The 13,819-nt window shown below is 50.2% G+C and overlaps 5 protein-coding genes across 5 annotated transcripts; 3 read left to right on the top strand and 2 right to left on the bottom strand.

Moving 5' to 3' along the window:
- Window positions 1-658: 658 nt before the first annotated feature.
- Window positions 659-5,157, top strand: FOXG_17058 (uncharacterized protein; the record flags this gene model as incomplete). Its single annotated transcript, XM_018397082.1, has 4 exons — window positions 659-983; window positions 1,031-1,157; window positions 1,207-1,518; window positions 1,611-5,157. The coding sequence occupies 4 exons, from the start codon at window positions 659-661 to the stop codon at window positions 5,155-5,157; spliced, it is 4,311 nt and encodes a 1,436-aa protein (XP_018257918.1).
- A 24-nt stretch (window positions 5,158-5,181) lies between these two features.
- FOXG_22661 (uncharacterized protein) lies at window positions 5,182-5,427 on the top strand (the record flags this gene model as incomplete). The annotated part of the gene is made up of 1 exon (XM_018403068.1): window positions 5,182-5,427. The coding sequence occupies one exon, from the start codon at window positions 5,182-5,184 to the stop codon at window positions 5,425-5,427; it is 246 nt and encodes an 81-aa protein (XP_018257917.1).
- A 1,979-nt stretch (window positions 5,428-7,406) lies between these two features.
- On the bottom strand, window positions 7,407-8,561 carry FOXG_17057 (uncharacterized protein; the record flags this gene model as incomplete). The annotated part of the gene is made up of 2 exons (XM_018397081.1): window positions 7,407-7,641; window positions 7,702-8,561. 2 exons carry the CDS (start codon window positions 8,559-8,561, stop codon window positions 7,407-7,409), a joined length of 1,095 nt encoding a protein of 364 aa, XP_018257916.1.
- A 1,855-nt stretch (window positions 8,562-10,416) lies between these two features.
- On the bottom strand, window positions 10,417-11,333 carry FOXG_17056 (uncharacterized protein; the record flags this gene model as incomplete). The annotated part of the gene is made up of 2 exons (XM_018397080.1): window positions 10,417-10,824; window positions 10,881-11,333. The coding sequence occupies 2 exons, from the start codon at window positions 11,331-11,333 to the stop codon at window positions 10,417-10,419; spliced, it is 861 nt and encodes a 286-aa protein (XP_018257915.1).
- A 688-nt stretch (window positions 11,334-12,021) lies between these two features.
- FOXG_17055 (uncharacterized protein) lies at window positions 12,022-12,822 on the top strand (the record flags this gene model as incomplete). Its single annotated transcript, XM_018397079.1, has 1 exon — window positions 12,022-12,822. The coding sequence occupies one exon, from the start codon at window positions 12,022-12,024 to the stop codon at window positions 12,820-12,822; it is 801 nt and encodes a 266-aa protein (XP_018257914.1).
- Between the last annotated feature and the right edge of the window lie 997 nt (window positions 12,823-13,819).

Here is a 13,819-nt window from a genome sequence, read left to right as displayed (position 1 = left end):
AATGAACTGTTGTCGACCAGTTTCGCTGAAAATTTGTCTTTTCTCTCAATGCTTCATAGAAGTCATTGTCACTTGGAGGAATTCCAGTCTCCCAATTCTTTCATCTGTGCCGTACTGCGAACTTTGGCTGCGCGACGGAGATCTCATGGGCCATTGGAACTGGATCGCCTTCCTTGTTTGTCCCAACGTGCGGAAGCTAGTGACGATAACCTACTTGTACCTAGATATGTACTCTCCAGCGCTAACGAGTGCCGTACAAGTGTCCTGTCGGCTTTAGATACGGGAGGAATCTTGGTTTTGTGGAGAGTGTTGGCCCCGCCTGCTGTTAGCCGGTATACTCTTCCAGGAAGATCCCACGATGTGACGATTTGGGATTTATAGCGGCCGACTGCCATGTCCACTTAGCCAGAGGTGATGCCACCCGCACCTTTTACTGCCCACCGAAAGCCTAAGGATTGCAAACGTAAGGTTGAAGGCCATACTCTACGACTTCGCTTTGATATCCGTTAACAGCCGTCAGCGTCGCTACTTGAGTCAATTTTGGCCACTTAGCTCACAATATCTTGGGAACTTCGCCTCAAACCGGACTGGACCATTCGGTTCCGGTAGAACGTCCGCAACAAGCAGGCAGACGTCGCAGGTCCTATATAACACCACGATGCCTCATGTTACCGATTTAAAGTACTTTGACCCCTGCGCCGCCACTGCGTCCATGTTCTTGTACGCCCAGGGTTCATCCGTTGTTTGCTGTCACCATGATACTCTTACCATTGAACGAAGGTTTTCTCGACACGCTGATGAGGTTCAATTGTTAGTGGTTGATAATCAGAGTGAGGCTGGTGGTGGCCGCTTCGTTGTCAGTTACGATGCTGGCCAAACAGCAATTGTGTGGGATCTAATGACAGGCGATGAGATCTCTCGATTTGCCTGTTATGATCATTTAACTGTCGCAGCGTGGATGAAAAATGGCAATGTGGCTTTTGGTAAGTTACTGAAATAAGTTTTGATGATCATGACTGACTATTTGAAGGCAATACAAAAGGAAGCATTATCATGTTTGAGCCTTCAACATCCGAACATGTTTCTTCACGAACTACTGACCAAATTTCTGTGACGGCATTGGCACCGTCGGCTGATTGTCGAACCTTTGCTATCGGGTGAGTCGTGATCCTCCTTTTCACTCAAATCTCACTAACACAGTCTCAGCTACCAGAATGGCTCTTTATTCGTTGCAACCTTGCAACCACGCTTTACTATCTTACACAATCTTACCACTTCCAAAGGACCATCACCCATCGTCAACCTCGCATGGCATGCTTCTTCGCCTCGGCAAAAGTCCGACATGCTTGCTGTCCAGATGCATGACGGTGACTTACGAGTCTGGAGCGTGGCAAAGAAGTACAGCGCTGATGACCCTGCAAAGGTGGTTCGAAACCTTAGGAAAGCTGAGGTCACGAGGGATGGACCCAACTGGATGGGATGGTCCAAGAACGGTCGCATAATTCAATATTCCGACTCGTAAGTTTGCAGCTTGCCATCACCATAAAACACCCTAGGCTACGCGCGCGCTTAGCTGCATGACTCCTTATCATCAACTAACATATACACAGGCAAACACAGTCATGGGATGTTAGGACAAAGCACATCACCCATGATCCCATCCCGACTCTTGATCTTGTTCGCGGCCTCGCCGTCTATGGCCCAGGTGCCACGTTGTTCACCCTTGGACCCAATAATACCGTGCAGCAGTTCGACCTGAAGTCCCCGGCCATCATGGTTGCCAATGTCCAACACCCAGCAATCCTATTGCCACCCTCTCCTCCAGTCTCAGAAGAAAGTGGTGATCGATCAGCGACCTCGACTACTACTATCGCCTCCGAGTCTGAGACGAGCTCTATTCCCCTGTATATGGATATTTCCGAGAGTGACGAAGATCACTTATCACCATTTGCTCGCCTGACTCGACGCCAAGCTTACGGCTCTGGTAATGAGCCTTACGAATCAGCTAGCCCTGTCTCAAGTCGGAGCGGACTTTCATCCTTATCGAAATCCTCAGCTGGGTCGTCCCAAACCCCTGGCCGTTACCCCGGATCCATGAGGTCAAGAGGACTGTCAGAAAACACCTATATCTCGGCTACAACCTCGATCAGGTCATCAACTATTGGCAACAGTGCTCACGGTAACACGAGAGATTTGGACACTTATTCCATGGGATACTCTCTTGGCACTACAAGTGTTCCTTCCATAGCCTCAAGCCGATCACGAAGAAGACCTTCTCGCCTGCGCAATGAAGTTCCCCGTAGCCCTGACGACAACAAGGTGCACGACCTATTCAAGTGTGCTCGGGCGCGTCTCAGTGACATTCCTTACAAACATGCTATGGGTGCCAACAGTGCTCGTCTCACCAATGATGATCTGCGCCGTCAAATGCTCAATACCATCTTCGGATGGAACAAAGAGGTTGAAGACCTGATTAGGGATGAGATGAGTAGGCATACCCAAGGATCTCCCAGCCGCATTCTCTTGGCCAAATGGCTTGATGATATCAATCCCAATATCATGAACGCAAACTTCGAGAACATGACTTCTTCTGACTGGATGTTATTGGCTCTGAGTGGCATCGGCGGCCATGCCTCACAACAGAAGCTTGGCCATACATACGTCCAGCGCCTGCTTGAGGCTGGCGACGTGCACACAGCAGTTACTATTATGCTTGGCATGGGTGATCACAATGACGCTATTGAGGTTTATATCTCTCACAAGCGTTACATGGAGGCACTGATCCTCACATGCCTCTCAGCCCCTAGTGTTTGGGAACGACAAGCTGCTATTATCAGGAAATGGGGGAAGTGGGCAGTTCAACATGGCCAACAGCAGCTAGCAATCCGATGCTTTGCTTGCACCGACCAGGAGTCTACTGAGCCTTGGACTTCTCCATCCGCCGCGCAGCTGAACTTCCAGACTATGACTCCCAGTATTCCTGAGATCCTAAGCCCGCCTCTCTCACCTCCCGGTGTTCAACGTTGCCTCCAACGCAGCATCGCAAAGACCTCTGCTCTCAAGCTTATCACCTCATTTGGTGATCAAATGCAAAAGACAAAGTTCTTTGCTGGCGACGGTGGTCAAACCCCGATTGCCGCGGGTGTTACCCCTATCGCTGACTCTGCCCGCTCTCCCGCTTTCTCTCATGCCTCCAACAACGAGGCCCCGACAGCCTTCCTTCGCCCTTCAAACAATAGCAGATTCAATACCACAGTGTCTGCCCGAGGACGTGGGCGTTTGCCGTCCATTGGTGAGATTCCCTCAGACCTCAACCCGGGGGCACTTCGATCTGCTGAGCTGTCTGCTGTGCCTGATGACTATGAGCCTCGATCTGGTCATGTTCGAACACCATCTGGCAATGACAACATGATGATGGGTACCGCATCACATCGTGCCGCTACTGCAAGCCCGATGATGATGCGAGAGCATGCTCAACTCATTGTCCAAGCGAGCGAAGGAGATTTTTCACCGCCACCGGACCAGGCCGCTATGTTGAAAATGCAACAAACATCACGTAACCATCGCAATGGCTCTCGTGACCGCATTCCTGTGGGTGTGAATCTACCGCTGCATCCTGGGCCCTCTCATGACGACATTACATCCCCAGAGCAGTCCGTCACTTTTTCTACTCGCTACCACTGGCCAACTCGCCGCAGAGGCCCAGCCTCTGTGACAGGTTCGGTCACTTCTGCGTCGAGCGCCGGAAGAAGCCTTCGTCATCAAGCTGTGCGAAACCGAGAAGATTACATCCATAGCTTGGATGCTGCCAAGCACTACTCCAAGAGACAACGCAGTCGTCAGCGTAGCCATTCAAGAACTCGGGATGCTTCACCAGATCATCCTGGAAGTCGAGAGCGAACCACACGCTCCAGGGAACCTTCCGAGGACCGTGGACGTGTCAGCGCTTGCCATTGGCCCAAGGCAAAACGATCACCAACTTCCCCAATCCCCATGTCTCCAGAGTACTTGCTGAACTTGAGCACTCCACGACATGGTCAGATCGGTGAGCCAAACACAGTACGCAAGGTAAGCGGTTCAATTGTCAAACCACAAAGCCGCAATTCAAACCGTGGAAGCCGCCGCAGGAGCCCAGAAGGTCTCTCTCGCCCGCCAGCTCTCACACTTCGTGCCCGAAGCCAAGGCCGGGAGAGTTCTGCACAGCGTTCTCCTTCGTCACCCTTGCCTCTGAGTGCTACTGTTCACCAGTACCAGGGTTCCGAGGATGAAGAGAACTACAGAGCAGCCATAACAGCTCAAGAGGAATTCAGGAACAAGCACAGCCGCAGTAGCAGCCGAGGCCTTGGCTCGCCGGCACTGAGCAAGCAAGATGCTTCGGAGCACCGACGCAGAGCCAATTCTGAGGTCGCCAACTTTGACGGTTCCACTTCAACTGAGCATGCTGGTGACCTCAAGCAAATGAATAACGAGCGTCAGCGAAAGAAGGAACAGGCTGCACGAGAACTCGAGGAGCGCCGCAAGTCTCTGGCCAAGCGTGCCCAAACACCTTCAATCCCTCATTCTAACGAGTTCGCTCCTGCTTTTGCGATCACGGTTAAGACTGCTGAGCCTAAGCCTCTACCTGACGATATCCCACCTCGCAGTGCTACTGAGCCCCCACAAAAGAGCATGTACGCCCGCAACGGACCTGTTATTGGACTTCCAGCGACCCCCAAAGCCATGAGACTCATCATTGAGGGCAACCATGATCAACCAGGAAGCACTCCCAGACCCAACGTGCCTTCGATTCCAGCCAGCTTCTCTCAGCGATACTCGCCAGAAACCTCACCTCAACAGTCGCCTGAGAGAGAAGCGCCAGTCCCCGAGCCCAGTCTCACTCTGCTGCGATCCACCGTCTACCAGCCACCGGCGCGACCTCATATCCCTCGTAGCATGTCAGCCCCAATTCCAGATGAACCTGGCCAGCGCCCTGCTCGTCTTGCACGCAAGAGCAGTGTTGGACGTATCGAAGAAGTTGTCCCTAGTAAGCAACGACGCTCTCACGAAGATCCTATGCCCCCTCCCCCTCCTCCGGCGCCCCCAGTTCTCAAGGAATTCAGGCATTTGGCTTCACCTCCACCGCCTCCTGTCCCTTTGCAACACGCCCAGCGATATTAGAAGACTGGCCCTGTTGCATCAGGCATGATTGATATTGTCATGGACGACGATTTATCATCTGGTAATGATCAAGCGTCAGAGGCCAGCCCTCCGGCACCAGCTTCCCACAGGAGCCACAACCGAGGCAGAAGCATTGGAGACAGCAGCATCTCAGGCCGCATTCACAAGGTCAGTGAGCGACTTCGTTCTGCCAGCCGCAATCGAAAGGAGCATGTCCGATTTGCCCCTTCCGAGGCTCCCTTTGAGAGCATTCCTATACCTCGACGATGAAGTCTCCCCCGCCAGTGTCATTCAACCCTGATGTTTCGCGTTCGCCAATTGATTCTCGAAACAAGCACTTGTCGACTAGCTTGAACCGAAACGAGATGATCTAGGAGGTCTCTCGCGACGGTGGCCAGCGTGGTGTGTATTATTTCCTCCTTTCTACCACCCTCTATAGATTTCCTTTCCATTTGATGCTGTGTATGGCGATCAGTGCTGGATGCCATCTCAAGTTGATACCGAAATTTTTAATGCGTGCATTCTGTTTGTTATCCGTCTCTTCGTATTCTGTTGCAATTGCTTAGCCGATAAGGGCTCGACAGCTGTTAGGCAGAATGTATGATGACTTGACGTGCAGGGTCAAGTCCGAAGTTCTTAATTATGATGGCTCCATATTCTCCAGCGGCAGAACCTGTTTGATTGAGTAATCTCATGTTATCAATCAGACGGATAAGAGCGCAGGCCAGAAGGGGGGGGGGGGGGGTTCATGTCATGGGAGACCTCCAGGCGTGTCACCAAGTCGTGAGCTAAGCATAGTCCGGACTCCGAACAACTTATATTGTACCACTGAACCTCCTGTATTAGCAACTGAGCCTGAATAGCTCCTGGATGGCATATTATGTCGCGGAGAGTCCATGCAGCATGCCTACTCTCTGCGCTAGAAGACAACCAGACTCTACAATTGTGGCGGTCATCAGAACCGGGAACAGCTCATTACCATCGCTTCTGCACCTTCGCTACCGGAGGAAGGGCCGTAGGCCACCCCGATAGCGCCGGAATTTGACCTTACGTTAGATGGCATGCTTGCAGGGCTTTCACGTCTATAAGGCGAAATATCGGGAAGGCATTCCCGTCAAGCAAAGCCCAGATGATGGCGATACCATGGTAACGGACGTAGGTAATGGAGATGTGGGGAGGCGGCGGGGGTCATTCTGATCGACCTCACATAACTGAGGGTAATATATTGGAACACTTGCCTTCCTCATCATCTCGGCCGTGACTTTCTAGTGTGGCTATAGTTCTCTCCAATTAATTGCTGATATCGGAAGAAGCTGAGAACGATCTGACACGTAAGACAGAGAGGCCTGAGAAGGTAGATAGGGATCTGAAGCTGAAGACTGAGGGAAGCAATCTCGTCGAATCTGCAAGCAATACAATGGCCAATAGGAGGCTTTTCTTCGGAGCGCTCTTTGTTCACTTGTCCGGTATTTGGACGACGCCATCGACAAACGCCTCCCGCTGCCTCAAATCTAATGTAGAGAAGAGCCACAGCGTATATAGACGCGTCCTTCATATCGCCTAGAATCTGTTTAATTACAGCTTGCCGAATGTATTCAACTTTCTTAATTCCAGAATATCACAGACCGGGCACGGAGCGCGCCGTTCTGACACAGCCCCACTTTGGCACTGAAGGGGTAGAATCTGACTGGCCTAAAATTGCTAAAGTTTCGGTAATGATTGAGCCGCAGCATCATTGCATCACTCTTGTCAGTGGACTAAAGGCATATTGATGACTCGGCGATGGAGGAAAGCCTTGCAGAGCCTATAGGCAAAGCCGTACAGCGGCCGGTGACACGAAAGACTCTGTCTATCAGAATTGTTGCGATAACTTGCTTCAAGATGGGGCAGCTGCTGTAAGCTAAGATGACAAGCGCGGAATATTCACCAAGACTCTCTGTTTGAGGAGGATACGTTTGAAGATTTAAGATGCTAGGTATATGAGGGCTAATATACTCTAAAGTTGTAGCAATGGTATCGAATTATTGAAGTCTAGGGTACTCTAGTGAATATTATATGATCATATAGCTCTGGACTTGTTGCCTGGGATGCATTCGGTATGACACCCCTATCTTGAACAGGGTTCCCGTGACACCACGTAGAAAGATTAAAGGGGGCAGAAGCGGCTCTATATTCAAGTCAAAAGCCTACAACAACGGCGCTTCCAGTGGCTTTAGCTCAACGGCAAAGTAAAGAAACACCAGGCAAGCTTAGTCTTTTGAGCAATGCTTCTTTGCCATCTTCGGCTTTGATGGTGCTCTTCGCTTTCTGCTTCGCTCCTCTTGCTCAATGACAGGGACTGCAGCAGGGATGAACTGAACACCGCGGTTTCGGCTGTTGGGTCGTACGTGTAACCTGCGGTGGTTGTTGAGATTATCTTGACGGTTGAATTGGTCCTTTCCGCAGAACTCGCATGAGAAACGGTTGGGCCCTTCACCATGGAAACTGTAGTTTATTAGTGAAAATGTTCTTTTTTTTTTTTTATGAATCTTAGTAAGTCCTTACACTTGCTTGTGACGCTTAAGGTGCTCATTTCGTTGGAAGACCTTGAGGCAACCAGGGTAGTCACACTTGCACATGGCTCTTTGAACACTAACTTGAGCAGAATTGGGCTTGCTCGATCGCTTCCTTGATGATCGGGACTGAGCTCGCTTAAGTTCGGCACTCTTCTGTTGTATCCCGTGGACCATCAACTTCCTTTGAGCACGCTTGTAGTTAGGAGAGTTGAGGTCGTGGAAATGGTAACCAAGCTGTGACTGAGAGTGGTGGTCCAAGTCAAAAGCGTCAAAATCACTAGAGAGTTGTCTGATGGGAAAGAATGTGTTGGTGCTATCGTTGGCACAACACCATGATGAGCCGGTCTCGGCAGCTTCAGAGCCAGAGATGCTTTGCATTGGTGTCATCGTGAATGAGGCGGGGCCCATGGAAGCATCAGGAGAGTACGAATACATGCCAAAGGAGCTTTGTGGTGTTAGTGATCCCATTGAACCGTTTTGTGCCATGTTCATGTCCATCATATGCTCGCACTCGAAGCCGAGTTGCTCTTGATTCATGGGAGTGCTGGGGAGGGAGTCGAAGAATGAGGCGTGCTCAGGCTCAGGCTTCACAGGCCCGAACATGAACTTGCCCATTGCTGATGGGGGAGGGGTCAGCTCTGCCCGGTGACGGACAGGGCTGTAAGAAACCCCAAAGTCGATGTTGCTGAATCCATCAGGTGTTGACCGTCGAGGTGTAGGAGTGAACGGGTCGTAGGCTGATGAGGCCGAGGAGAAACTTGTGGTGGTAGAAGGACAGGACATGGGCTGGCTGCAGAGGCTGAAAGCGGCGTCGTCCATGCCGAACCGGTAATCTGACTCGAGATGCATTTTGGCGTAAGAATGAAGAAAAGCTTAAACAAGGTGAAGGCTCCGAAATGTCGCTGGGAGAGTAGTAAGAATAACGATAATACCTGGAGGCTGGCTTGCTTTGTCGAAGGACATGGGGCCTCTGTTATATAGTGACTTGACCATCAAGATCCCCCGCCACTTGAGAACTGAACCATACTGAATGGGTTGGATTGGAGAGTTCTGCAAGTCTTAGACATCAACACTGCAAGTCTCACAGATAGTTCCTGGTTGCTATTCGATGCTGCATACTGCAGAGGACCGAGCGGCACGGGAATATCTGCAAAGGTCTAAAATGGCTTGATATCGGTGGCCGAGCTGGCCCCTATAGCCATTGCAAATACAGATGATCTGGCGATTGCATAGGTCATCGTAGTTCGTGGCCCTGCATGAATCCACCTACTCTGTGTTGTGCATACACATGTCAGTTACCATCATACTCTTGATGCAGGAAGCTTAACGAATCATCAACCGCACCTTCAGCCCTCAAGATTCGGTACAGGGGAGGGGATCCCATTAGCTGAGAAGCAGGAACGAGATCAATAGGATTGATTGAAATGGTACCACCAGCGTTCTTTCCTGGAGCTCCCACGATCGGTTGCAAACCCAATCAGCATTATCATGGCCATAGATTACCAAAGGCAGAACGTCACAGATCCTTTAGATTCTAATATTAAGGTGTATAATAATTCTTGCCCTCCGTCAAAAGAATACTAAGGCCCCGTGTACTCATCAATAGCAGGGACACAGTAAATGGTCCGGCCGAGAATGCTAGACGATGCTGCAGCACATCATGGCGCGCTTTGCGATAGTGTCAAGTTCTCTGCAAGGGGGCTTGTTCAAGCAACGGGTCTACATTCAGCTGGTTGAGGTACTCTAATGCCCCACCGCGTAGCTTCAAGCGGACCAACCAACTCCATGCTACTGAGATGATGCAGTCGATAGTCTGATGCTTTCGGTTAGATCACGGAACTGCACTGATTTCATAGTTGATGATGTATTGGATTGCAGAATGTGCCTAAGCGTGGAGATCAAACTCTAAGTCAGCTGCTATCACGTAGGCAGTAGACATGATACACTAGCCCTAGCCTGCCTCAGCAATGGTCCAGTCTGCGCCAGATACGGAGATCTGTAGCGATTTCCAATCAGAAACCGTCGCTAACTATAGCCACGCATCACAGCCACTTGTCGTTTGCAAAGACTGATACAGTTGCCAATGATATGTAGTCTGGTATTTTGAAATGGAAAGTGCTCAGAGAGATCTGGACCACTACTTGACTACGTATGAAGAAACGATTGTGTCTCAGACAAAGTTTACTGTCTTACCTGGGAATAGCTGTGGGTTGAGTATCAGGAGCGAAGACGATAGCGCGTGCGAGGCAGCCCCAAGCGTGCTACGCCCAAAATCAAGATACCCCTTGCTTTACGGCAGGCAATCTCTTTACGAACAAGTTCTATCAAATAGTACATGTCATAAATACAGCTTTAGGCAAGGTACCCTGTTGGTTCCTATATTCTCTGTGCAGCTTTCTTAACTCATAGATCCCCTCAACGCACCATAAAGTTCTCAGACAGAATACTCAAAGATTCTAGGCAAGGCAAAATTATCAAGATTGTTTTGAGATTCTGATATGACTATGTCAAACGATTGGCTCACCGCGTTTACTCTCTACTCTCTACTCTCTTCATAACCCTAGGTCTAACAGACATCGTCAGATAGGTGGGAGACAATGCGGCGGGTTTTGGTTCAACCTTTATACAGTAGGGTGTCATCCAACTCCCTTGCTATTCATCTAGAGCTCATAATCTGTCCAGAACACCAGTGCAATCCAAAAAATCAAGAACCATCGTCCCAGCCCGCCCCTTGACCACGCTTCTTACGAGGCACAAAAGCTATTTTTTCAAGACTCTTGGGAGGCTCGTAAGCTCCGTCGTCACGATCCTCCTTGTCATTCGCATCGTCTGCCTCATCGGAGTATCGCTTCTCATCCTCTTCCGCCATCTGGCCCTCTGAGCTCTCTGAATAGCGTCGCTTCTTAACAACGCGGATTAAGGGCTTCGGTACCTCCTTTTGTTCTCGTAGCAGTTTGCGCCGTTCGGCCTTAGCCATCATGTCTGACATGTCGCGGTATGAGATTAAGAAGGCAGTGTTGGGACAGCCTTGACATAGATTGTCAGGCGCAAAGTCGTGAAGGTGTAGTGTCAAGGCACCGTTTACAGGGTTCTTGTTGGCGTCTCGAAAAGGCTGAATCAGTCAGCTTGTTCCTTTCACGTATGAAGCTGAAAGAACACAAGATATACCTGTAGCTGAGCAACTTGCTCAATATCCATGTCAACTCCATCATCATTTTGTGCTGGGCTGAACGTGGGCTTCCAAACTGATATGGTGGACTCTTTGTCTTCATTGAGATCAATGCCAAGAACCACTTTGATCTGTCCATTGGTATGATAGATGTATCGTCTGGCAATCCGTCGCAACTCATCCGGGTCTTGAGTCAATGCGACCTCGAGAACTACGCCCGGGTGCCTGGCTTTGTCATGCTCGAACTGCGCATCCGGTTGTTGTTCCCATTTGTCTTCACCATCGACCAGAACAACACGAGAAGACAAAGCATTGTTGATGCTATTGGTGAAGGCGCGAGCTTGTCGGTTCTGGCGTCCGATTTCGCGAATTTCATCGATGATAGCGCTTCTTGGCGTCGAGGGTTGTAGTCGAAGCGTCCAAAGGCAGCTTGGATTTTGTCGTGGAGGCATGTATGAACAACTAACAATTGTTTCGATAGGGATATAGAGCCTCACCGCCATACTTCACATGGTTACGGATGTTGCTATTGGCAAACATCTATTGTAACGTTTCGGGGACGTACCTTCCAGGTCTCGGAGCCGGCGACCATGTTCTTCAGCCGCAACATGACCATCCTTGTGCAGAGTTTGAACCATGTCACGTAAGCTACAGCTATCTGCCTTCAGAACCAGAAAGGCTTGATCGCTGCTCAATGGTGAAAAAGTATGATTGGACTAACCGATACCAGTGAGATGAGCTTCTCGATATTCGATTCTCTCCGATGGATGTACGTTAATGTGATGAAAGCCCTCCTTTCCAGAGACTGTTGTAGAGACTTCCTTTCCATCTCACTTCCAGCAATCCGCTACAGATGTGACGGAAACCACCAGCCTTATCCAGCGGCCAAAGATATCATACTGATCCCAGTCACTAGACGCCGAGGGAGACATGCCGGGCTCAAATGCATGTTGTGTGCCGGGGTCCCTGACTGCTGTGATTCATCAGGTACAAAGGATGTCAGTTGAATATAAGAACCAGAGATTTTAGCTTCACTGTCTTGGTATAGATGTTTGCTACGCCGAGAACGATCAAGAACAAAGAATCACAAACTAGCACATTCCATCTCTGCCTTCATTGTTGGATCCTCACCGAGGCGCAATGACAAGCAATGAATTGGCCTCTGTATCGTCGGCTTCATCATCTTCTCCCCAATCTCCTACAACTTCACACAAGAGTAGCCATGCGGACGACCTATTCGCCGAAGGGCTATCAAGTGCCACGGCAACTACGATTACTAGTGAAAATCAAAGTGAAGATGGAAATTTGGAGCCCAAGACAGCAACGCTGGCCGACAACTCTATACCAGCACCTTTGGAACATCACCGCAACCGGATGGAGCTATTTGGCATGTGGACTCAGAACATTCGGAATCAGATGGTGATGCCTGAGGCAAATCCCATTAGCATTTGCCTTCAGCTACTGGGACCAGCCGTTGTCCTTCTCCGCGAGCTCCAGCAGGCTGTTGGTGTCGAGCCGAGCAGCCCTCTTGGAAGATTTACCGCCGGGACTGTCGATGGCTGCAAGACAAGCACCGTAATCATGGAAAAAACGATTGATGCATCTTTTACTGTTGAGATCGATTTAATTGGCAAGTTGTCCCTTGAGAGCATTGGCAAGCGGTTTGGTGATAGCGAAGCTCCCTTCATCCACGATATGATATTTGGGGACGCCGTATTGTTGAAGCTAATGGTGGACATGCGGAAGTATTGTCATGACTCCGAGCACGTGTCGTCACTGCCTATAGCACTTCAGTATGCTGCTGCTACTGTTTACTTAGACTTTTTCGAATGTTGCGTCAAGGTGCTTGTCCAGAGAAAGAAACGCAAACAACCAGACACGGCCGTTGGGAAGGAAGATCCTGGAGAGATTGCTACCCTGAACACTGTAGTCATGTATTGAATCAGCCGCTCCATGTGCCTCACCCAATCATTATTGGGTGAATTCATAGACTCGGTCAGTCTTCAAAGTGGCTGTGAGGGGGCGCAGTGGGTAAGGCGGACTTCTGTCACTGCCAGCAAATATTTAAATCAAAGGCTTTTGTCCAGAAACTCAGAATGCAATTTCACTTCTCATTGTGCCATAAAACTTGAGAGTCAGTATGGAAGCATCCAACAGTTATCGTTCAGCGCCGTGCTTCAGTTTGCCGAGTACGGCCTTTGCACCTCCACCCCAACAGGCAAGTACAAAACAACAGAGACTTGAGAAGGGCCGGTGCCCAAGAGGAAGCTCACTGCTTTCTGACAGGGCGATCTAACAGGCGCTTCACAGTAGAAACAACAGAGGCTAGTTGATTGAGCGACACCTCGCTGTTCGCAAAACAGTCGAAAGAACATGTTCGTGTAAGGATGGCCGACCCAAACATTGCGATGACCGTCGTGCTAATTCTATTGGTATCAATGTGGTTCCCCGCCTACCTACCAGGAATATCTTTGGTGTTGCCGTCGCTGATGGGATGACTTTGTGGACCTCGCCTCCGCCCGCCCTCGCTTCTTACCAACCTTTCCTTGTCGCTGCGTTATCTAAATTGCCATGCAGCAAGGCATCAGAGGCAAGGTGCCCCACAAGCTCCATCACCCCGGCACTACCAATTCAGCCCTAGACCCGCAGTCACACAGGATGGGTTGCAGTGGATGGTACAGTGCGAGCCCTCCCCAATAGAGAGACAGGGTTCGCCTAGATGGGACATTTTTCAGGGTGGTTCGCTCTGACAGGCGGCAACAGCCATCCTTGCTTTTCGACAGGGGCCAGACACGCCGCACACCCCTGACGCCGCTAACAGAAGTAGCTAGATTTGGTTCACCCTGCGCTCGCCAGGGGATCCCCGCCAGCCTCTCAGTCGCCCCTGATTTTGTCTCAAAAAGGAGCAAGACATGCAAGCCCACAGCAATTGAGACGA

Source organism: Fusarium oxysporum, chromosome 6, assembly GCF_000149955.1.
Source record: "Fusarium oxysporum f. sp. lycopersici 4287 chromosome 6, whole genome shotgun sequence".
NCBI classification, from domain to species: domain Eukaryota; kingdom Fungi; phylum Ascomycota; class Sordariomycetes; order Hypocreales; family Nectriaceae; genus Fusarium; species Fusarium oxysporum.
The sequence above is the reverse complement of the archived record's forward strand: the minus strand, read 5'-3'. Positions and strand labels throughout refer to the sequence as shown.